Genomic DNA, 22,172 nt, shown 5'->3' with positions numbered 1-22,172 from the left:
ACCAATTCTTTCTTACAAAAACAAGACTAGGTCAAAACCTGGCATATGGTTGGACCGCCTTTTATCTGTTTGCCCCTTTCCTACTTTCTGTGCTCACAGATATGGTATTTTAATACAGCCAAATTCCCAATAAAGCTGTTCTCATTTAATGTTTCTGTTTTCCGACAATGCAACAGGTATGAAATAGTGACTGAAACATGGCCCATTAAGACTACATGTTAATGAGCAGCCATTTCCAAGCTGCTGCTCTGCACTGCTAAAATCCTGATTTTACAACCACAACATCAACCCGAAAAAATTACCATACATATTAGTTAAAGACAGCGACTGTGCTGTGACTTTGGCCATATTTACTTGTAAAATGATCACTCAGATAGAACATTAGTAGGTCATTCACGCCTGTATCAGCTGCTGTGTGGTCACTTGAATGATACGCATAGAGGGAAAGCCCGACCTTGTGCTCATGGGGCAATACTGGCTACTCTCTTATATGGAAAGTAGCTAAGGTTGGTCCAAAAGGTCGCTGGATTTGTCGCTAAGTGTTTTTTTTTTAGTTGCTAAAGGGTTAAGAAAAATCGGTAAATCTAGCGACAAAGGCACTAAGTTGGCAGCACTGCATGTAAACATCCCCTTAATGGTGTAATAGAAACTCATCAACCAATTCATTTTGACAGAGCAATGACCACTGAGGAAACTCCAACACTCGGCCAACCGACAAATGGTGTTACAAATGGTTAGGCAGCTCAACAGTCAGCATTTTAAGATTACAGACATATAGTCAAACGCAGACAGTGTGTTTGTAACACTAAGAAAAAAGAAAGTGTTTATAGCCATCAAAATGCCTAGACTTTGCTGTAATAATTGAATTAAATTGAATTGAATTGAATTGAATTGGATTGAATTGAAATAAACTGAATTGAATTGAATTTAACTGAACTGAACTGAATTGAATTGAACTGAATTGAAATGAATTGAATTTTAGTTTTGAGAGACATCCTGTCCTGTCACAGGATCTACTACTAACTTTCACATTCATGTAATAAGTCATATAGTCCTACAACATGACCCAACTCCCCATTCTGGTATTGTCATCACTAGTCCATATGTAAGACAGTTGACAGCCTGTAAAAAAAGTAGTGACTGGCCCAATATTCTGCCAGAACTACCCCAGTATTTTCCCATGGATGACCCCCTTGTATTGCCACAACTAGGAAATCTTTCATTTGAAACACAAAACCGTGTATATTTTATGAGCCTTCCTTTTAACAAAGCAATACTGGCTTGTTTATTAAATCGAGTAAACACACTTATCAAAGGTGTACTTCATGCAATACAAAATTTCAGTGAATCTCAAATAATTCTGTCAATATTATCTTGAGTTTGTTAATCATGTTCAAAGACATCAAAACTGTGTAATACCTATTTTGTAAATTAAGAGGACAAAGCAGGCATTGTGAAACCATTAATTTGTTTATTTTTTTACATTTGTCAAATTCAGAAGAAAATCACAAAAAGTATGCATGCTGATCCATGCATGCCATTAGGTAAATAACAACATTAAAAGTGACATTTGTGAAAATATCAAGTCTATTGCTGGAGATTATGTTACTAAACTAGAATCCCTAAAGTCAGTTAGGACTCCTTGTTTCTACTGAACAAAACATCAAATGTGCTTCACAGTGTCATTTAGAAGAGTGTCAGTTTTCTGTGCTATAGAAATTGTTAGATTGTAGATTGTCAGGTTGTATTTATGGATCTGATATTTCCCTGTTTTTCTCAATTAATTAACAGTGATGGTTATGAGAACTTCTATATATTTGATGCATCCCCATCTCGAATGTGTACGTTATTTTGAAGCTGAGTTAGTACATCATTTTTTGATGCTACTGATCACTGGTAGGCAAGATTGTTTCCTGGCACTAAGAGGAATAACTATAGAATAAAAACTTTGTCCCAAAACAACACTGTTTCTGTCACTTGTGCAATATCATGCTGGAATATTTATGGAAGATATAAATTGAAGTGTGATATCTACAGCACAGGGTTTTTTTTCAACATACATTTCTTTTAAATGGGTTTCATTACTTTTATTCCGTTCAATTGTTTGCTTTAGGATATCAATAACGATATTGGTGTGATGTTTTCTTTCAGTTGTCACTTGGTGGCACTGTTGCCTTGCTTGTGAATTGCTCTTTCTATATTTAGTTATGAGAATAATACAAACAATCGGTCATAAAAGTTTATTTAACAAAACTAAATAAGGTAATATCTACATCAGAGAATGACAGAAAAACATAATAACAAAAAGCAAATAAAATGTTCTTGAATTTTCAATAAAGTTGGCGTGAAAAAAAATCAACGGTTTCGCTCTGTGCGCTTGCAGACCCAAAAAATGGATATCAGAACACTGCCAGGCTGAAGCTGGTGAAAAAGTACTAAATAAAAGAGTAATACTTAAAGTTTTAGCGCCTAGTTGTTCAAACAGCAGTAGCTCCAACAAATCAAAATGTACACAGATAACTACAGCGATGTTACTCCAAAAAGTCAGAATCACGATATCATCGATCACTACTGGCCAAGTGCAACACTCAGCACAAACCGTGTGTGTGTTAGCTGGAGCGTAGCGGGATGATTTTTCTAACTTCCAGATAAACGGCCGCCACACGAAAATGACAGACTACGCTGAAGAACAAAGGAATGAACTTGAAGCTATAGAGTCCATCTACCCAGACTCTTTCACAGGTTTGAGTTTAATCAGTGTAGACAGTAAACTGAAAGACAGTTAGCTCACAGGCTAGCAAGTAAACGTTAGTTAGCTGACTGGTGTTTAAAGGATAAAAAGTATTACCCTTGGCACCCCCTGGTACAGATTTAATGTAGCTGTAACGTTGTCGTCGTAACGTAAATGTCAGAAATACAGCAGTGATTAACAGGCTGCTACAGTGGGCCTTTTATCGTATTTTATATGGGCAGAGAAGTACTCCAAACTCCATTCAGATTAAGTATAATTCTTCCCATATTGAAGAACACAATATAAAATGGATAGGTTCATAATGTCAGTTAAACGTAATACATTTTTTAGGTGTCTCTTATATTCGGCATATATTAAGTTACAAGGAGGATTAACTTTAGACGTCATTATACTTTAGTTGCACAGATCATTGAGTGACATGTAGCGTTGATTTACTACACATAATGAGGCATAAAAAGTGTTACTGCCCTCAAAGTAACGCACTGTCCCCAATGACAATCTTTTCCAATTGGCATATGGCGGATTAAAGCAAACCCGTTGATCAAATAACAAATTGTAGAATGATGTTACTAATTCACGTTTTTTTTGCAGTGCTTTCAGATGACCCAACCAGCTTCACCATCACTGTAACATCAGATGCAGAGGAAAATGGTGAAAGTGAGTATACTGATGCAAAATGTCATCCACTGCACACATGGAAGTTAAACAAATTGTTATGAAATGTCACTCTGTTCATAATGAAATTTGTCAGTGATATTTGGCCATGATGATAAAGTTGAAATATAGCAGGCTGTGATAACATGAAATGTACATTTTCTTCTTGAAGCTGTGGAAGCAACACTGAAGTTCACATATGTAGAGAAATACCCAGATGAGCCTCCGCTGTGGGAGATCCACTCCCAGGAGAACCTGGCGGACAGTGACTCGGTGGACATCCTCACCTTACTGCAGCAACAGGTCTGTCCATCTGAACTGATTTTGATCTCCTCATCTATATTGGTCCCTGGTCCATATCCTTTATCCATTACCTGTATGTGAACCTGTGATCTCCCTAGGATATGTTCAGTGTGAGTTTTTTTATGTTTTTTGCAGATGTTTTTATATTTTAACAACCAAAACAGCATATGTTAATTGCAAACTTTTAAATGTCATGTTTCTTTTTTGCTACAACACAAATGTCAGCTATGTAAATTACTTATCCTGTGTTCTCATTTTCTGAAAAAAAACATCAGAAATAAAAAGGAGAAATTTACAGTACATTTTATATTTTTTGCTTCATGATGGTGCCCCCTATCTTTACATTAATTTGGTGGAATACTATTAGTTCTCCATCAACATAGATGGAGAACTTGTTTCCATACAGCCAATCAAATCAAGTTATTTTAATCCATATTCGCATAAAGCAGTAAGGTCAGCATTGTATCACAGGCAGAGCAGATGGTCACACTGAGCCAGACAGCGGTTAGCCCCTCACAAGAGCCACAGACTCTGAGCAACAACCCACATTAGCTTTCCTACTAATGTCCCCTTCTTATTTAACATACAAACATGAACACACGTCTTGTCCTGCAGCCTAGCTTGTTGAGCCACCGACCAAACAAACACTCACTGGAGAAAAGTGGCTAGATAGTTAATTAGCTGCTCAGCTGAAGCGCATTAAACAGTATATGTGACTTTGGTCTGTTTTAATGCTGGTCGTCCTCAGCACCACTGCTAACAACACACTGCTTGCCCGTGGCTTGTAAGTTACTTTACTTTGTGTCTTGTTCCCCTGTTGAAGCTCAGCCTGCCAGTTGCTGTCAGTCGAACACAGAAATGCCCCTCCAGCTGCTGAGATGGGAAAGATATTTCTCCAAAGACCCTTTATTTCTCCTTTTAATAATACAAAACTATTAACAATACACTGAAAAACAAATATCTCTCTAGAACTAACAGAGTTGTGATGATTTCCAAAGACAACCAGTGAAGTAGGGATCTAGAATAAATAAACTTTTAGGGCAGGTATATCAGAGGGTGACAACACAAACTAGCTTTTATCTGATAATATTCATAAGGTTAATAACGGATCCATACATCAGTATACATTATCTCCTGATCTGAGACCATGTACCAATGTAATCAGTGTAAACAGTCGCCTCTTTTAAATGCTGCCATTAAGAAGATACCTCCTTATTGCAGCTTTGCTTGTTGACACTGAACTGAAAAGAACTGGTATAATGCCACCCCGATTTGTGATTTTTAGATAGCATGCCGGCGTTCCGGAATCAGAGGTGCGATGTGTAACACAGCAGCATTGGCATCTGTCCCACCATGCCAGCTGCAACATTCCTGCCTTGAACTGGCTGTATAAAGGGGGCTAATGTGTATATGTGGTCACTCTGCAGGCAGAAGAAAACCTGGGCATGGTGATGATTTTCACCCTGGTGACAGCTGTTCAGGAGAAACTCAACGAAATTGTGGATGTGATGAAACACAGACGCGAAGAGGAGAAGCGGCAGAAAGAGAGAGAGGCAGAGGAAGCAGAGAAGGTAGGAACAGTAAAAATATGCATTTTTTTTTTTTTTACCTTATTTCCATATTGATAAATCAGTATACATACATAAACAGGCTGTCTCTGTCTCTCTCTCTGAACTTTATATTTCAATTTGTATGCTTTATTGGCATGAATGTCAGATGAATAATATTGCCGAAGTGTCAATGATAATACAATTCAATAATGAGATGAGAAAAAAAATTATGATCAAGTAAAATGAAATAAATAAATAGATAAAATGAACAATAAAATGTCAAAAACGATAAACACCTGTTTTGCGTGTGTATACATGTCTTTCTAAGGTTGTGTGGACAAATTTTGGTTTGAAACCTTCATTGTGAGGACATTTTGGACAGTCCTTACAACTTCAAAGGGCAGTTTGGGGGTTAAGACTTGATTTTAAGGTTAAGGTTAGATTTATATTTAGGTTAAGGTTAGGGTAAGGGGCTAGGGAATGCATAATGTCAATGAGTGTCCTCCCAGAGATAGAAGTACAAGTATGTGTGTCTGCGTGTGCGTGTGGGTATATATATATTCCATATGTATAATAGGCTAGGTAAATATAATTATTTGTCACATCAGTGATCAGTTTCTGAAATGCAGTCACATATTGTGCAGTTAAGTCTGCCGCATGTCCCTCTTCTAATATAATCTGTTTCTTTTTCCTTGGCATGTAGTTCTTGGGATTAACAAATCAAATCAAAGTATTCCACTCCTATAATATTATATTTGAATATTATATTTTATTTAATTATTTAATCTTTCGTCTGTTGGTAGCCAGGACTTCTTGTGTCGTCCTTTCTCTATGGTTAGACTGTGGTCACTGAATCTGTATTTGGTCAGGATCTGTCTCTGCTTCGAGCTCTAACAGTAAAAAAAAAGATACTCTGCTAATTTCTGTTTACGGTTTAGGGCCTGATAGCAATTAAGTTTATTTTAGGTATTAGTTTGATTCGTCCAGTGTTCCAGATAGCCATCATTTGTTAATTTAATTATTTGGTTTACTCTGATTAGTGGTTGGAAAGAAGTGCTGTTCTGAGGTTGAACAGTATTGGGTGTTATTTGATTACTAAGTCTCAGGACCAGCTTACAGAGAGGGACTCTTTCAGGGGTTCAGTTCTTGGGTTTGTGGTGCTTGAAATCTGAGTGTTTCTTGGGGGATCAATTTGAGATGTAAACAAAATTTAAGTGTTATTTGTGTAATGTTAATTATCAACAGGTAACGTGCTATTCTGCTCTGCATGCATCTGTTGGTGTTTTCTTTTGATTTTTATATGGACCTACAGAATTCCCAAAAACTCCAAAACTCCACTACAATAGCCAGCAATTGGTTGGATTACACTGTCAAATATTTTTGTCCACATTTTAATTGGTCTGTTTATTTTGCAAAATTTTCATCTAAATACATAAAATTCTCTAAATGCTTTTTGTTTCAGTGCATTCACGGCCAGACCAAAATTACCTGGGGCCCTGATTTTGAGCCCTTCGAAATCATAATGCAGGGATTGCTTTACAGCTCAAGATCTCAGGAAAGCAATGTCACTGAAGAACGAGACGGAACATCTGAAGCAGGGCCTGTCTCAGCTCAGGGCTGCTGTGTTTCAGCACCTCTGTCCTGATGCTGTCAGGCACACATGCTTTGCCAGATTTAATTTTTTTAATGCTGTTTTGTTATTCTTTCATTGAAATTAGATAATCAGGGGGGTTCTGATTATTGTTTATTGTTGATTCAAGAATGGTCAATTTTTCTTGAATTTGTTTCTGTTCATGATTGAGACTGTTAGGTGAAATATTCTCTTATTGTCTTAGTAAAGTTGGTTTTATATATATATATATAAACACACACACACAGAGTACATTTATCTGACAGTGATCTAAAAGTGGGGTCTGTGGTCTGACAGTGAATGCACTAATGAGGCATGGGTCCATGTCAGTGATGGCATAGTCGACCACACGAGGTCCCAAGAGCTGAATAATATCTGAACCTCCCCATGGAGTCCCCTTTCATCCTGCCATTAAGCATATATAGAGCTAAGGAGCGACAGAGATGCACTAGCTCTTTGCACATTTTTGTTCATAACGTGGTCTCTCTCTCTCACATGCACTGGCTACCTCTCTCTCCCTCACTCTTACCATTTCTTCCCCACGTCTTTATTTTCTGTGCAGTTTTGGTTGCATTTTCTCTCAGGTCTTCACAGTTTTCCCCTGCAGCTGTCCCTCGGACTCAGGCTACCAGCTTCACCTTAGCTAACACTATTTAGGTCTTTTATTTAAGTCCAATTTCCTCTCTCTCTTTCCTCAAACAAACACCTACGTTATAGGTGCCTGGTTAAACTGTCTGGTTACTAAAAGTTAATCCACCTTCCAACCAATCAGAATCCAGAATTTCCAGTGGCCATGGTTTAACGGCAGAAATTTACTAAACCAGGTTTCTGAAATCATGGCTTTCCTTTTAGCCCTCAATTGAATTTTCATCATTCTCTCATCAGTACAGTATAGTAATGTAATGTTGTGTATGTGTTTAACAGGTGGCATTCCAGGGCACAGTGGTAACCATTGAAAACTTCTTGGCATGGAAAGCCAAGTTTGAGCTGGAGATGGCCGAGCTGAGAAGAAAAAAACAGAAGGAGGAGGAGCAGGCAGGAAAACCCAAACTCACCGGTAAACCTGATGCCCTTACATAAGCACTTTTTGTGCGGCTCGAAACTTGGAAAGTCGATTACAAAAATATGTGAACTAATGTAATCTTTTCCTCACCAGGTAAACAGCTGTTTGAGAGAGACCACAACCTGGATACATCGGACATTCAGTTCCTTGAAGACGGTAATGAATGTTTTTCAGTGTGACATTTTGAAACTGATCCTTTTAGTGTTGCTGTTAAGCCTTCTTTTTGGTACAAAGAATGAAAACATTAAAAAATCATTTTTGTGGAAATGAAAAAATTACATCTGTTTAATTCATCCAAAAACCTTTTTAAATTTGAATGGATAAAAACATGAACATCTTAAATGTCATAACTTAAATATAAGCAGTTCTGTGGTCCATTTGGTGTGAGTACAGATCTGAAAAATCTTTCTGATCAAAGCATCCCAGATGATGTCTGTTGTCATAAGGCACTGTTTTTGTAGAAATTGTAGAAATGTCCAAATATCAGTTTTTAAAATGAATCACGTTTTATCTTCTTTGATACAAACATATTTGACACTACAGTGAACTGGGAGGAAATTGGGAGATTTGAGGAGCATTTGAACATTGTAAGAATATCACGAATAAAGGATTGTTTTGTGGCCAGAACAGAAAACCTAAAATCTTTAGCTCAGAGTTGATCTATTGGAGAATGATTTGCTTTTAGTACTAGTCCTGTTCTAACACACAGCTGCTTTCCTCTTCTGCAGCTGGAAACAACGTTGAAGTGGACGAATCACTGTTCCAGGACATAGAGGACTTGGACTTGGATGAGGACGACCCAGACTTTGACCCTTTAGAGATGGGCAGTGATGAGGACTAAAGCAGGAGTAGGACAGAGGACTGCTGAGGACTGACAGGACCTTACTACTCCTTTCTGGATTCTGATCATCTGGCCAGACACATTAAAAAGATCCAACAGCTGCGTTTATTTGCTGCATTTATTTTTTAAGGACTATTAGAGAAGTTGGATAGGAAATTTTAATAATACAACATATACACCCTCAGGTTTCCATTTCTATGCCTGAACAATTAAATATGGCTCTGGTGCTGTTTCGCTTGCAGGACATCCCAGCGACAGGCACCTAAGTTGGCCAGAAGAGGGTAGTAAAGTATCAAGTATGGCCAGGGAGTGAAAGTAGTGTTCAGATGCTTTGCTGAAGTTAACTAATATCCCCCAATATATAAATATACTCAGTTACCATTACAAGTAACATTACAACATTGAAACTTTTATTTAGATAAAAGTAAAGAACTATTGCCAGCAAAATTCACTATCAACGTTCATGATTAAAAGCACTCATTATGAAGACTGGCTTGTTAAAGAGTTTTTTATTGTAGTTCTAGCATCTTTCTGGTGGAGGTTGTTTGAACAACTTTATATACTGTTAGGCTTTTGAAAAGTACATCTACATTAATCAATTATATTTGATAATCATCCACATCACATTTTATAGATTGACCATGTGATTTGTATGTAAACTTGTCATTTGCAAAGTAGCTAGTAATTATAGCTAAGTATTAGGTAGCAGAAGTAGTAAAACACGCAAATACTCATGCAAACGTAGGGCACAAGCTGACATATAATTACCTGATAAATACTTGTGTGGCTACAAATATCAATGCTATTATTTGATTTAATTCATTTCTATAGCCTACAAATTAACAACATAACATACATGTCAACAGACTTTACAGGCCCACAGCAGCAGTTCCTGTTCCAGCCCAAGCTCTGTGTCCAAATCACTCCCTGTCTGTTCCCCAGGTAACCTTATTTACACCGTTTTGACTGTCAGAATTCTTATTTTAAAATGTACGCACCTCATAGTACCCTTAGAATTTGGTGTTCATAACATGTAAACTATGTTTTGCTAAGAATCACGCAATGTTTCATCTATGATAAAAATGTAAAAACGATACTTATATATAACTACAACAGTCAGCAAAAATGATGTGTCTGAAACTGCAATTTACTGCTCCCGACAGCGTAGAGAGGTGGGACAAAGGCATTATTTTGCAAGTCACAAGTGACTAAAATTTTTTAAAAGGGTAACAGCACAGTACATTTACAAAAATAATGAATGTGTTTTGCTGTCTGTATTGACAGTATTTTTTTTGTAAAATTTATAACATTTAAAATCCACCTGATCGGGTATGTGTGTTACTCCTATGACACAGTTACAATCATTTGTCATATCTGAGCTGAATGTTTTTCAAGTGTCAATCTGTTTTAGTTCACTCAGATTCTTTATATTTGAATGTGATAGTTTGAGGTCTCATCTGCATCTGCAGCTCTGACAGACTTGCACTGACAAACACTCCTTTACCTCCCACTCTGCAACATAATGAACTAAAACTAAGCTAACTCAAACTATATCTGCTGTCAGGAAAACAAAGAGTTGTCAGAACATCATTTTGAATCTTTGGGTGAAAGGAGGATATCATTTCATTCCAAGTCAAAAGGCTGAAGTCAAATGAAGCCATGAGTCATTGGTGTAATGTTAAAGTGTAGTTGCTGGTCGTTTTGATTTTGTCAAGTCTGAAGTCATCAGATTCCTGACGAGCTGGACTCAGAATCCAAGTCATTTGACTCAAGTCCACTCCTCTGCAGTTTACCTTACATTTCTATGAAGGCTTGTAGAGACTGAGAAATGTTTTCACCATCATTTTCATGTTTTAACTCTGATTTATGTGACAATGAATATAGACTCATACTATATATTTAGCAGCCATAGATGTCATTCCATAGAACATACCATGCTTTAACTCATTTACTGCAAATGAGATAAGGTATATCAGGCCTTTCTTTTCACTATAGTATGAAACTTAACATGCATAGACTTTAAAACTACTTGATGTAATTCACTACAGTGAACATAAAGCTTTAAAGATTTTAATATTGTCAAAGTAATTGTTCCATGGTAATACAGTTGTAAGTGAAGATTGATTTGAAGAGTCTGCACCGCATTCGAGGAATAATAATGCAACTTAGACAACAGTAAAGCAGACATGATCCCTGTGAAGAATTACCTGACTTAACAAGCTGTAGATTGTCTCCAGATCGATTTTAACAGTGGGGCCATGGTTGGAGTTCTGTTTTTGCATGACCACAAAACAAGGCTTACTACATTGAGATCACAGCATATCTATTGAATGACCATAAGAAAATTAATTCTACTACGTCAACAGAGTTGCCAGAGTCCACATATTCTGACCCTAGTACAGAATTGCATACGTTTTTAAAATACACTAAAATGAATGGAAATTGATGGTTGCCTGGAGGGAAGGTAACTTTTTTTTCATTACACTTTACTGCTGCTTTGGGAAACAGCAATAAAGTGAAATGTAGCCTCACAGGCTAAAATATACAAAGACACTAGTTTGGCAGAAGGAAAGAGAAGCGGATGTTTTTTCTGTATAGCACAGAAGCTGCTACTCTGACTATCTTCTTCTTTGCGTAGTCATAAGACCAACAACTGATCATTCAATGTCCCTGAAGTCCCAGATAAAAGACAGAGGAAAGTCCTTCATCTCTTTGTAAAGGACCTCATCAAACTTCTCCTTCTGGGCCACAGTGAAGTGATTCTTCCAGTCACCGATGGTGCCTGATATTAACAATACATTGAAAGAGAAGGAAAAGGTTGTAGTGATCCATCCTCACTCTGCCATGTATCATTAGTCTGGATATTCAGTGCATTCCAGCAGGTCTTTAGGAATTCAGTCCCTTATATTTGTGTGGTACCCTCTAGTTTGAGTTAGTCCCAGAACTCTTAAAGATACATTCAATACAGTTACATACTGTATATGTGAATACTATACTGTATTCACTGCTTAGTAATTTTGACAGTGCAGCAAGTAAGTAATTAATTGCTTGTATGCAGTAAGAGTACAAGCAATTTATGATAGAGCTAACACAACCCGTGTCACTGTTCAAATACTCATTAACCTGAAAATAATGTCCCCAAAATAAAAGGTTACAGTACTTCAACCCTTTTGATTAGGTCTGAACCCTGAACTTCTTCTACAGAAAATTCATTAAAATTTAACAACCAAAAAATCTGAATGAGTAGAGATACTGAGCAAAAGTTACAGAGGCATAAAAAGGGAATCTATTGGCCTGTAATAGTACCTTTCATGTGGAAAACATTTGCTGCGTGGAAGACAGTACCTGTTTTCTAACCAAAGTTCCCCTCACACAACAAGGGGACCAAGCCAATGATTACTCAAAAATGTTATTGTTCTAACTCAACACCAGAGACCTGGAGTTTGATTCACAGGAGAAGTACATCCAGCTCACTTATATGTTCAAGCAAACACAGCCGTCTCACTGTATATATTGTTCAATTGTGCTCTCAGTTGTGATACTAGTGATTCCTAGTGGTTGGTCAAGGTCCCTGGAGGGTGGAACTTGGTAGGATAGCTCTAACCTCCCAAACATTATGCTTTCCCAGTGAAGCTCATCACTGGTAGGCTGGCAACACTGTTTACCACAGAGGTGGCACATGTGTGTCTGCATGTGTAGGGTAGAATTTTGCATTCCAAAACTGGAGGGAAGGACATCCATAGAAATTAGTAAAATAAAAATGGATCGTGAAATGTCTGTAGACACCCAGAGTTCTTATGTATTCCCCTGGTTGGTTTGGGTTTCCACGTGTACCCTAACCCTCTCTAGCCTTGAAGCAGATCAGTATTTTCATATCAACAATAGATTGCACTACTACTTGTATGTGAAAGGTAATGCTCATAGTGAATGGGCAACTGTTCGCTGAAAAGTTTGCCATGTCTTAACTGAAAAGGTGATAATACTGTATGTCAGTGTTGTATTTACAGTTTTTTTCTGCTGCACTCAAGTTATTGCAGATTTAAAACCCCTATGTGTAGGATTTGAAAATTTAAGACTCTGGTAACTCCCAGTGGTGGTATTAAAATGTAGGCTCAGTATCAGGTAGTCCCATTTTTGGCTGGACCGCAACAGCAAATTTCTGACTGACTGAGTGACTGACTCACTAATTGACTGAGTGATGAAGTTACAACATTCGTCAGCTATATTAAATTACTGCATATGTAAGCACAAACAGTAGGAGAGAAGCAAATAGATAAAGGGCTGAAACCAGCTGACACTAGGCAGAGGGCAAATATGAGATAATGACATCATGAATATGCTAATTAATGTATTACGTCATTGAGGGACATTTAGCATCTTTCAAGCAGGCTTTAGTTTCCACAACACTTTTCAACTATGTCCTCAATTTTGCACACTGACCACCCATATACTAGGTTTGGACCTATTCTTGTTTTAAAATTAAAAACCATTAGAAAAATTACTTTAAAATTCTACACGTAAGGGCTTATCCTGAACATAACCTCATTAAATCTATCTATCTAATCATCTAAAGCTCCCAAAATCTTTGGCTTGTGTCTTACCCTAACTGTCTAGTCTGCCCTAAAACCCTTGGATCCTTAATTTCAGAGTCATCGGTTATTGCTATATAAAGAGGGTCTGTGCCTGTCTATTTTCAGTTCAAATGTTTCCAAAGCTGTTTTTAGTTTATTGTTTTTACTGTGTTAGAATTTAATAGTAGCATAGTTAGTGTATATACTGTAGTTATTATACTTGTCTCTGCTAGTATATACTTATTTAATATAGCTCCATAATTCTTTGGGTTGACAGTTGAATAACTCTTGGGTATAATTATTCTCAGGGAGAGGTTGAGCTCCTGTATGCACCTGAAGCAGTAAACACTCTTACCTTTCCTCATGAATCTTCCCTGGTGGTGGTTGAGCATGCTATCTGGTATCTGCTCGTAGTTGGCTTGAGGGATCTTCTGCATGTTGTTGAAGGTGCTGTGTTTAACCACATTAGCCAGCTGCTCATCAGTCAGCTCTTTACCCAGGAACAAGGAGATCCTCTCCACTGCAGACGGCAGATCCTGAACAAAAACCCAGTAGCATAAATGCACTAAAGATCTTTTTTTTAAAACCATTTTTACAGACTGATACTACAACAAGCGATATGATAGCTAAAGGACATGCATAGATTGATATGATTTGAGCTCCTACTTGAATCATTTCTTCATAAGTGATGAACAGCATGTTCATATCATCCTTGTGTGAGTACCAAGTCTTAACGTGATCAAACCAGCTGCATCCAAACACTGCATGAATAATGCACAATGTCACCACCACAATTTAGACATTCAATGTGAGCTGCACTGCCAAGAAAACATCACAAGAAATATTCTCTGTGCAAACATTATTTTGTGAATGACAGAAGAGAACTGCTCTTACCATCTCCTCTCAGGAATTTCTCAAAGAAGTCATTGAAATCCTTTGGAGTTTCTAATATGTTTGCAAACTTATGGAAGTAGAAGTAAGATACAAGGACATCTTTGGGATTTCTTGCCACGTAGATCACCTAAAGGAGGTAAAGTCTGGGTATCAACAACAAACGACTCTATCCTGTTTATTCTCTATCCTCTATCCTGACTGATTTTTAATTGCTTTGTTGGATTTTAAAGCTGTAACATGAACATTACAAAATACATAGGATAAATTCCACATAATCAGTGTATTATTATCTATCTGTATGTTCGTGCCAAAACCCTTCTGGGGTCTGAAAATGGCCTCTAAGTGTTAATGAGATGATTTGGGCGTGTACCATTTCCTACAGCTACAAGGCAGGAAGTCACATGACCATCTACAACAAACAACAGAGGAATACAGGATAAAGAGAGAACAACAAAAGTAACTGAACTCAGTGAACATAAGGGTTTTTTTGTTGTCAGTGTAACAGCAAGGCCTAAGAATGGCTGTGACATCCGAACACTATGATCCAGAACAAGCAATAACTACTGGGGAGGTTTCCATGAATTCTGCTGTGGATATTAACGGACCCCAGAGGATGAATCAGCACCACCATTGGGCAAATTTCGACTTTTGCATGGGGTTGGGTATCGTCTGAAATTTCTCAAGGCTGATTCAATAAATTTTGTATGTTTTGGCACGAAGACATAACATTTTTCCCCAGTGCTTTATCTTGAGAAAGAAACAGTTTCAGAGAGGTGCCGATTCAACTGTATTACCACTTTGGAGGATGTAGTTTGTGGTGCTGTTGAACTGTATTGCGTTATACAAAGAAGTGTTTCTGTTATTTAGTCTACCCTCTTTGATATAAATGGAGTGGACGAAATAATAGCAATATCTGTCAATATAACACAATACATTTCAACAGCATCACAAACTACATCCTCCAACGTGATCATAAAATTGAATCAGTGCCTCTCTGAAACAGTTTCAACACAAACTGAACATAATAGCCTTCATGAAGGAGGGTTTATTGTACAGCTGTTTTATTATGCTGCAATAGTTTTAGTTAGTCAGACCTAACTGAGTGTATTTACATTGAAAGCACTGTTGGTTGCATTATTCTTTCATCCTATCCATACTTGCTATAAAGGCATTCCGAGCCATTTTCAAAGTAAATGATGGGGGACAAATTTCACAATCATCATTCTGTGCTAAAAAGAATTCCAAAGTTCAGCTGAACCTCATTTAAGGCTTTAGATATCTTCCAAAGTGAATCTTTTTAGTACCAAACTTCTGTTTGTTGAGTTCACTTTCAATAGAAAAGCTTTAGAAAGGGATCTTTGTGGCCACTATGGAGAGGAGGAACAAATATAATGACCAATAATGCTTTCAATGTGCATATGAGTGTTGTTTAAAGGCAGACTTGAAAAAATATGAATCTATCCTTTAATATGTCACTAATATTGTCAAGACAGGAAGTAGACCAACTGGTGGAGGGGAGGTTGGGACTAACAATACACTGCCTTAAAGAAAAAAGCATGAATGACATTAGTGATGCAACTAAATCTTATTTTTTTGGCAACACTTTACTTTAACTCCTCCTATTTAGTACTTATAATCAGTATATAAACATGTAAAAACTGGTTAATATCAGAAGATAATGTAGCTGTAATCAGCTCTAAGTGATCATTATTATATTTTTCAGAAACTATAACTCCTCCTGTGGATACCCATAAGTGGGTAACAGATAATGAATTACAAGATAGTAAACACGGCTGTAATAATATAAAATATGTCTTCACAGGTGAAGTTAGAATTGCTGATAAATACTGTACACTAATAAACATTTATAATATCCTGCTTACAATTATATTATTACATGTTTATATACTGCTTATGAATGTTAAATAGGGGGACCTAAAAGTAAAGTGTTTTTGATTTTTTTTTAAGTGTACTTGAAATACACGGTTAAAGTGCTGACCTTGCCCTTCTTCTGGCTCAGAGCAGGAGGCATAAAGTGGTACTGCAGATGGGTGACCCTCAGTCTGGGTGATGGGGCCGTAATGAACGCTTGTCTCTTGCCCTTCAGCTCAATCCAGGGGATGAGTTCATCATTGCAGCAGTTGTTGATACTGCTGATGGCTGTCATATCTCCCTTTGCCTCAAGGAGCAGCATAATCTGCTGCATCCAGATGGTTCCTGTCAAACAGAGCAGACAGGCCTCATTTTCATCTCCCAGACTCTGTGTACAATGGCACCAATTAGGTCAACCTTGTGTAAGTACACCTCTCCTCTCATCTCTCTGGAATTTGTCTTGATTTCTCTTCGTGGTTAAAAACTTCGCTAGCTGATCCTTTGATACCCTGTTCTCTGTTGAAATCAATTTGCAACACACAAAGAGCGGGACATTCATCTGGAAATGCTCTACATACTAAACAGCCTTGTTCCTTCCTCTATGCCGAGAGCTCCAAAAATCACACTGACCCTAAGTGCACTCCCGCTGCAGGACACTGGACACAAACGTGTATCTGATGAAGGAGCCTGCACCGAAGCCAGAGGCCTGTACTACGAAGCATGATGTGTGGTTAGTGAAGTAACTTTAGGTTTAACCCTAAATTTTTAGGGTAATGATGGTGGTTAACTTACATCGCCATGGTAACTTGCGCTTCACACCTAACCTGGTCCGGAGCAGGTTATGATAGAGATAACTGATCAACACGTATAAAAGCACTGCCTACTGACCAATCAATTCTCTTGTAAAATGGCATTACCATGCGTAGAAGACTCAAAATCGTCACAAATTTGTATAGCATGAGCTGTTTTCCAAGCAGAACAAGTCCACCATCTAACAGTAGCTTATTTAAACCATATATTTACATTTAAAGGCTACTGTAGTGTCTATAGTTGACACATCAATGTGTTCTAATCGAGGGGCTACGAGCTATTTTGTCTATTTAGAAAAAAAAAACATCTTTCCTACTTTGAAATTACACATGAATTCACCGAAAGCCAGCAGCTGCAACTGTTGCTTTTAGCCTGGATTATGTGTTTAACTTCTTAGTATTTATCTAATATTATAGTTGCTCTTCATTTGTATAATATGCCGCTCTACTGCCAGTAGACTTGTCCATGTTTGCGATTGGTCATATGCTTCAAACACCGCCCCTTACGTGAACCTGCTCGGGAAAACCTGAGTTGACTTACCAAGTTTACAAGCAGTGTCCTGTGACTGCTTAGCGTGATTGCAGTTATTGGGCTCAATGAAGCCAGAAAATGAAAAGATATCCTGGGTATGTTGAACTTACTTCGTAGCACCGGCCTCTGGTGCCTCTGGTGTGTATAACAGGAGTCTTCCGTGTTTATTTTCCTCTCACCTGATTTTGGGTATGTGACGACAAACACATCAGAGTCTCTGATCTCCAGGTTGTAAATCTGGTCTACATCATCTGGATCATGAATCCCGTTGATCAACGTGAAGCCTTTGTGTGGCACCAGTTCATAGTTATGAGTCTTGGCATCATTTAAATCCATGATAGCTAAAGCAAAATAAAAGGACAGGTGTGTTTACTTAACCTACTCTGTGCTTTACTTACTTCTTATTCATGTGCTCTGTTACAGCAATTAAATAAATGCAGAAATTGGCTTTCATTTAAACCTCGATCGATATATATTTTAAAAATTGTACTTAGATTCCAATATTTATATCAGTTTCCGCCCATCTACCATCATTTACCAGCAGAAATTCCACAACTGTGGAAAAGTGGAAAATGACTGAGGGCTAATACTCTCTTAATATTCTGGCCAAGTTAAATCAATTTAAAGGACAAAAAGCAATTCACATTAGAAAATACACACATAAAGTAATGTGATAATCTATCCGTCCTTTTATCAACATGTTGCATACCTACTCTGTTCCCTTTTCTGTCCGACGCTAAAGACACGACGTCCACAGTCTGTTTAATACTTCCCTTGCTCCTACCGCCAGAAATACCTCATATGAACCCAGATTATTGCTATAAATGCGGAGGGCGGAGGTCCCACCTCTTTTCGTTTGCTGCAAACTGGAGATGCGCGTCGAGCGCGCGTTTTTACGCACTAAGAGAAAAAGAAACTCAAGAGTACAAACCGAGCTTCCAGTTCTCACCGCACCTCAGCTCACCTTAGCAAAATACATGACAGAGGAGAGGAGGGAGGAAAGGAAGGAAGGAAGGAAGGAAGGAAGGAAGGAAGAAAGAAAGGAAGAAAGGGATTTCCAGGAGGTTAATCAGTCAGCCGTGCAGTGTGTCATGTGATAAGCGCGGTGAAATGAAGTTAATGCACAGCTAAACCAGCTGAAACAGCCACTGGAAACTGATAGAGGAAAAATATTAAACTGCTTATGCAACATCAAAACCAAAATTAGGTTTTGATGTTGCATAAGCATAGGAGAAACTGCACATTTTCAAAATTATGCAGAAAATACACACATTCAACAGAATAAACGGTATAGAGGCTGAACCCCTGACTACAAAATTTGAAGGATAGATAGTGTTTCACCTTACATGAACCCGAGTTTCTCAAACTCTTCTGACTCCATTTTAGTCAAGAAAAGGATTCAACCAACACTTAGACTCTTTCCTGTCATCTCATTTTTTGAAACATTTAAAAGACCACTTCAGTGATTTAGTGTCACACTGTCATAACATGACAGATGAAAAAAAACGAGTGGTGAAAACTGATGTCATAGAGGCCAAGATATCCTGACTTTTAGTCTCTGGAATTGTTCAAGCTCATATAACCTTGAATCCTATATTTCCCATAATGCAAGTTGATAGCCTTGTTCATTAGACCATTAATGCATGATACATCCGTCAAACTCCACAAACCCAGTAAGTCAGCTTTCCAGTTATAAATTTTTAGTCTCCCTGTCAAAGTTGAATTAATCCTGATGACATCACTATGACATCATCAGGGTTATTTCTCAGACTTGACAAAGCTCCTCTAGAGCCACAAAAGACATCATACACCTCTTTTCAAAGGCTGAGTGGTGACTCGTGACTAGTTATCTGATTTTCATGTGTGAAAATTGAAGTGAAAATTGGAGTTTCCCTTAAATTGCAGTGGATGTAATTAGGAGTTTTAACACTTTTTTAAAATAATCTCTACAAACAGAACTAAATTCAATACAATCATAAAAAAAAAAGCATAAATATTCAACCCCTTTAAGTCAGTAGAGGCTCATCGGGAAGCAGTGTCAGCTTTGCACATCTGGACACTGACATTTTTCCCACATTCTTCTTTACAAAACTGGTCAATCGCTCTTCAACTGTACATGGACTGTGGGAGCAACAATTTATGTGAAATCCTACTACAGATTCTGGACTGGACTGCATATCCACAAACCTCCTACACTACTGTCAGCTCATTGGGACAGCCATTGTTTGGGTACCACTTGTTCTATTCAGATTTACAGCCGTGGCCTGTTCGCCATTTTTAGTACTGGCCTTACACTGATGGATAATCAGTTTCTTGGAAGTTTTCTCGTATCGCTCCCTTGATTGGTAGTTTTCGGTAAACTTGTCACAGAATTGATTGGAATGTCCTTTGTCTTTAGTGTTGGAACTACTTGATTAATCAATAATAAAATTGACATAAAAATAATCATGAATTAATTGTTTAAGTCATTTATCAAGCAAAAACACCAAACATGCTGTGGTTTCAGTTTCTGCACTGTGACAATAAGCTGTTTCCCTTGGTTTTGGACTGTTGGACAAAACAACACATTTGAACAAGACACCTTGGTGTTGTGATGGGCGTTTTCTGCATCTTTTAACAGCCACTTACAATTTTCATCAGCAATTGATAACGATAATGAATAAACCACATTTAATAAGTGATTAAAATAATCATTAAATGCAGCCCTGATTGATGTAGATTTTGCCAGGAAATTGACCAACCGGCAAGGTCTCCTACAGCAAATTGTTTATCTGAGGTGGTAAGCCACTTAGAGTCTGAAAGATCTCACCACATGCTCAATTTAGTTAATAGATAACACCCTGAATAACGCGCGTTTTTACGCACTAAGAGAAAAAGAAACTCAAGAGTACAAACCGAGCTTCCAGTTCTCACCGCACCTCAGCTCACCTTAGCAAAATACATGACAGAGGAGAGGAGGGAGGAAAGGAAGGAAGGAAGGAAGAAAGAAAGGAAGAAAGGGATTTCCAGGAGGTCAATCAGTCAGCCGTGCAGTGTGTCATGTGATAAGCGCGGTGAAATGAAGTTAATGCACAGCTAAACCAGCTGAAACAGCCACTGGAAACTGATAGAGGAAAAATATTAAACTGCTTATGCAACATCAAAACCAAAATTAGGTTTTGATGTTGCATAAGCATAGGAGAAACTGCACATTTTCAAAATTTTGCAGAAAATACACACATTCAACAGAATAAACGGTATAGAGGCTGAACCCCTGACTACAAAATTTGAAGGATAGATAGTGTTTCACCTTACATGAACCCGAGTTTCTCAAACTCTTCTGACTCCATTTTAGTCAAGAAAAGGATTCAACCAACACTTAGACTCTTTCCTGTCATCTCATTTTTTGAAACATTTAAAAGACCACTTCAGTGATTTAGTGTCACACTGTCATAACATGACAGATGAAAAAAACGAGTGGTGAAAACTGATGTCATAGAGGCCAAGATATCCTGACTTTTAGTCTCTGGAATTGTTCAAGCTCATATAACCTTGAATCCTATATTTCCCATAATGCAAGTTGATAGCCTTGTTCATTAGACCATTAATGCATGATACATCCGTCAAACTCCACAAACCCAGTAAGTCAGCTTTCCAGTTATAAATTTTAGTCTCCTGTCAAAGTTGAATTAATCCTGATGACATCACTATGACATCATCAGGGTTATTTCTCAGACTTGACAAAGCTCCTCTAGAGCCACAAAAGACATCATACACCTCTTTTCAAAGGCTGAGTGGTGACTCGTGACTAGTTATCTGATTTTCATGTGTGAAAATTGAAGTGAAAATTGGAGTTTCCCTTAAATTGCAGTGGATGTAATTAGGAGTTTTAACACTTTTTTAAAATAATCTCTACAAACAGAACTAAATTCAATACAATCATAAAAAAAAAAGCATAAATATTCAACCCCTTTAAGTCAGTAGAGGCTCATCGGGAAGCAGTGTCAGCTTTGCACATCTGGACACTGACATTTTTCCCACATTCTTCTTTACAAAACTGGTCAATCGCTCTTCAACTGTACATGGACTGTGGGAGCAACAATTTATGTGAAATCCTACTACAGATTCTGGACTGGACTGCATATCCACAAACCTCCTACACTACTGTCAGCTCATTGGGACAGCCATTGTTTGGGTACCACTTGTTCTATTCAGATTTACAGCCGTGGCCTGTTCGCCATTTTAGTACTGGCCTTACACTGATGGATAATCAGTTTCTTGGAAGTTTTCTCGTATCGCTCCTTGATTGGTAGTTTTCGGTAAACTTGTCACAGAATTGATTGGAATGTCCTTTGTCTTTAGTGTTGGAACTACTTGATTAATCAATAATAAAATTGACATAAAAATAATCATGAATTAATTGTTTAAGTCATTTATCAAGCAAAAACACCAAACATGCTGTGGTTTCAGTTTCTGCACTGTGACAATAAGCTGTTTCCCTTGGTTTTGGACTGTTGGACAAAACAACACATTTGAACAAGACACCTTGGTGTTGTGATGGGCGTTTTCTGCATCTTTTAACAGCCACTTACAATTTTCATCAGCAATTGATAACGATAATGAATAAACCACATTTAATAAGTGATTAAAATAATCATTAAATGCAGCCCTGATTGATGTAGATTTTGCCAGGAAATTGACCAACCGGCAAGGTCTCCTACA

General features: G+C 37.7%; 2 protein-coding genes across 5 annotated transcripts; one reads left to right on the top strand and one right to left on the bottom strand.

Annotated features, from left to right (window-relative positions):
• The first annotated feature begins 2,455 nt into the window (after positions 1-2,455).
• Positions 2,456-10,867, top strand: rwdd1 (RWD domain containing 1). The gene is made up of 7 exons (XM_040118028.1): positions 2,456-2,742; positions 3,344-3,409; positions 3,579-3,709; positions 5,137-5,280; positions 7,814-7,946; positions 8,046-8,108; positions 8,681-10,867. The coding sequence occupies exons 1-7, from the start codon at positions 2,670-2,672 to the stop codon at positions 8,791-8,793; spliced, it is 723 nt and encodes a 240-aa protein (XP_039973962.1). The 5' UTR covers positions 2,456-2,669; the 3' UTR covers positions 8,794-10,867.
• On the bottom strand, positions 10,815-18,441 carry LOC120784317 (amine sulfotransferase-like). 4 transcript variants are annotated; one of them, XM_040118026.1, is made up of 7 exons: positions 18,318-18,441; positions 17,651-17,812; positions 16,258-16,475; positions 14,259-14,385; positions 14,031-14,125; positions 13,720-13,900; positions 10,815-11,575 (listed from the first exon to the last, which is right to left on the bottom strand). In XM_040118026.1, exons 2-7 carry the CDS (start codon positions 17,805-17,807, stop codon positions 11,451-11,453), a joined length of 903 nt encoding a protein of 300 aa, XP_039973960.1. In that variant the 5' UTR covers positions 17,808-17,812; positions 18,318-18,441; the 3' UTR covers positions 10,815-11,450. The 4 variants fall into 4 exon arrangements, with proteins under 4 accessions (XP_039973960.1, XP_039973961.1, XP_039973959.1 ...); XM_040118025.1 differs by having other exon boundaries at positions 10,845-11,575; positions 18,181-18,441; XM_040118024.1 differs by having other exon boundaries at positions 10,845-11,575; positions 18,185-18,441.
• Positions 18,442-22,172: the final 3,731 nt, after the last annotated feature.

Source organism: Xiphias gladius, chromosome 22 (genome assembly GCF_016859285.1).
Source record: "Xiphias gladius isolate SHS-SW01 ecotype Sanya breed wild chromosome 22, ASM1685928v1, whole genome shotgun sequence".
Lineage (NCBI taxonomy): Eukaryota > Metazoa > Chordata > Actinopteri > Istiophoriformes > Xiphiidae > Xiphias > Xiphias gladius.
This window is presented reverse-complemented; position numbering and strand designations above follow the sequence as displayed.

What these genes read in the sequence shown, in the direction of transcription:
- LOC120784317 (XM_040118026.1), bottom strand. Translation starts at nt 17,807, where the DNA reads ATGGATTTAAATGATGCCAAGACTCATAACTATGAACTGGTGCCACAC. An exon ending in CTTATGAAGAAATGATTCAA is followed by an intron (nt 13,901 to 14,030) that starts GTAGGAGCTCAA and finishes GTTTTTGTTCAG; the next exon opens with GATCTGCCGTCTGCAGTGGA. An exon ending in GGGAAGATTCATGAGGAAAG is followed by an intron (nt 11,576 to 13,719) that starts GTAAGAGTGTTT and finishes TGTTAATATCAG; the next exon opens with GCACCATCGGTGACTGGAAG.
- rwdd1 (XM_040118028.1), top strand. Translation starts at nt 2,670, where the DNA reads ATGACAGACTACGCTGAAGAACAAAGGAATGAACTTGAAGCTATAGAG. An exon ending in AGGAAAACCCAAACTCACCG is followed by an intron (nt 7,947 to 8,045) that starts GTAAACCTGATG and finishes TTTCCTCACCAG; the next exon opens with GTAAACAGCTGTTTGAGAGA. An exon ending in CATTCAGTTCCTTGAAGACG is followed by an intron (nt 8,109 to 8,680) that starts GTAATGAATGTT and finishes CCTCTTCTGCAG; the next exon opens with CTGGAAACAACGTTGAAGTG.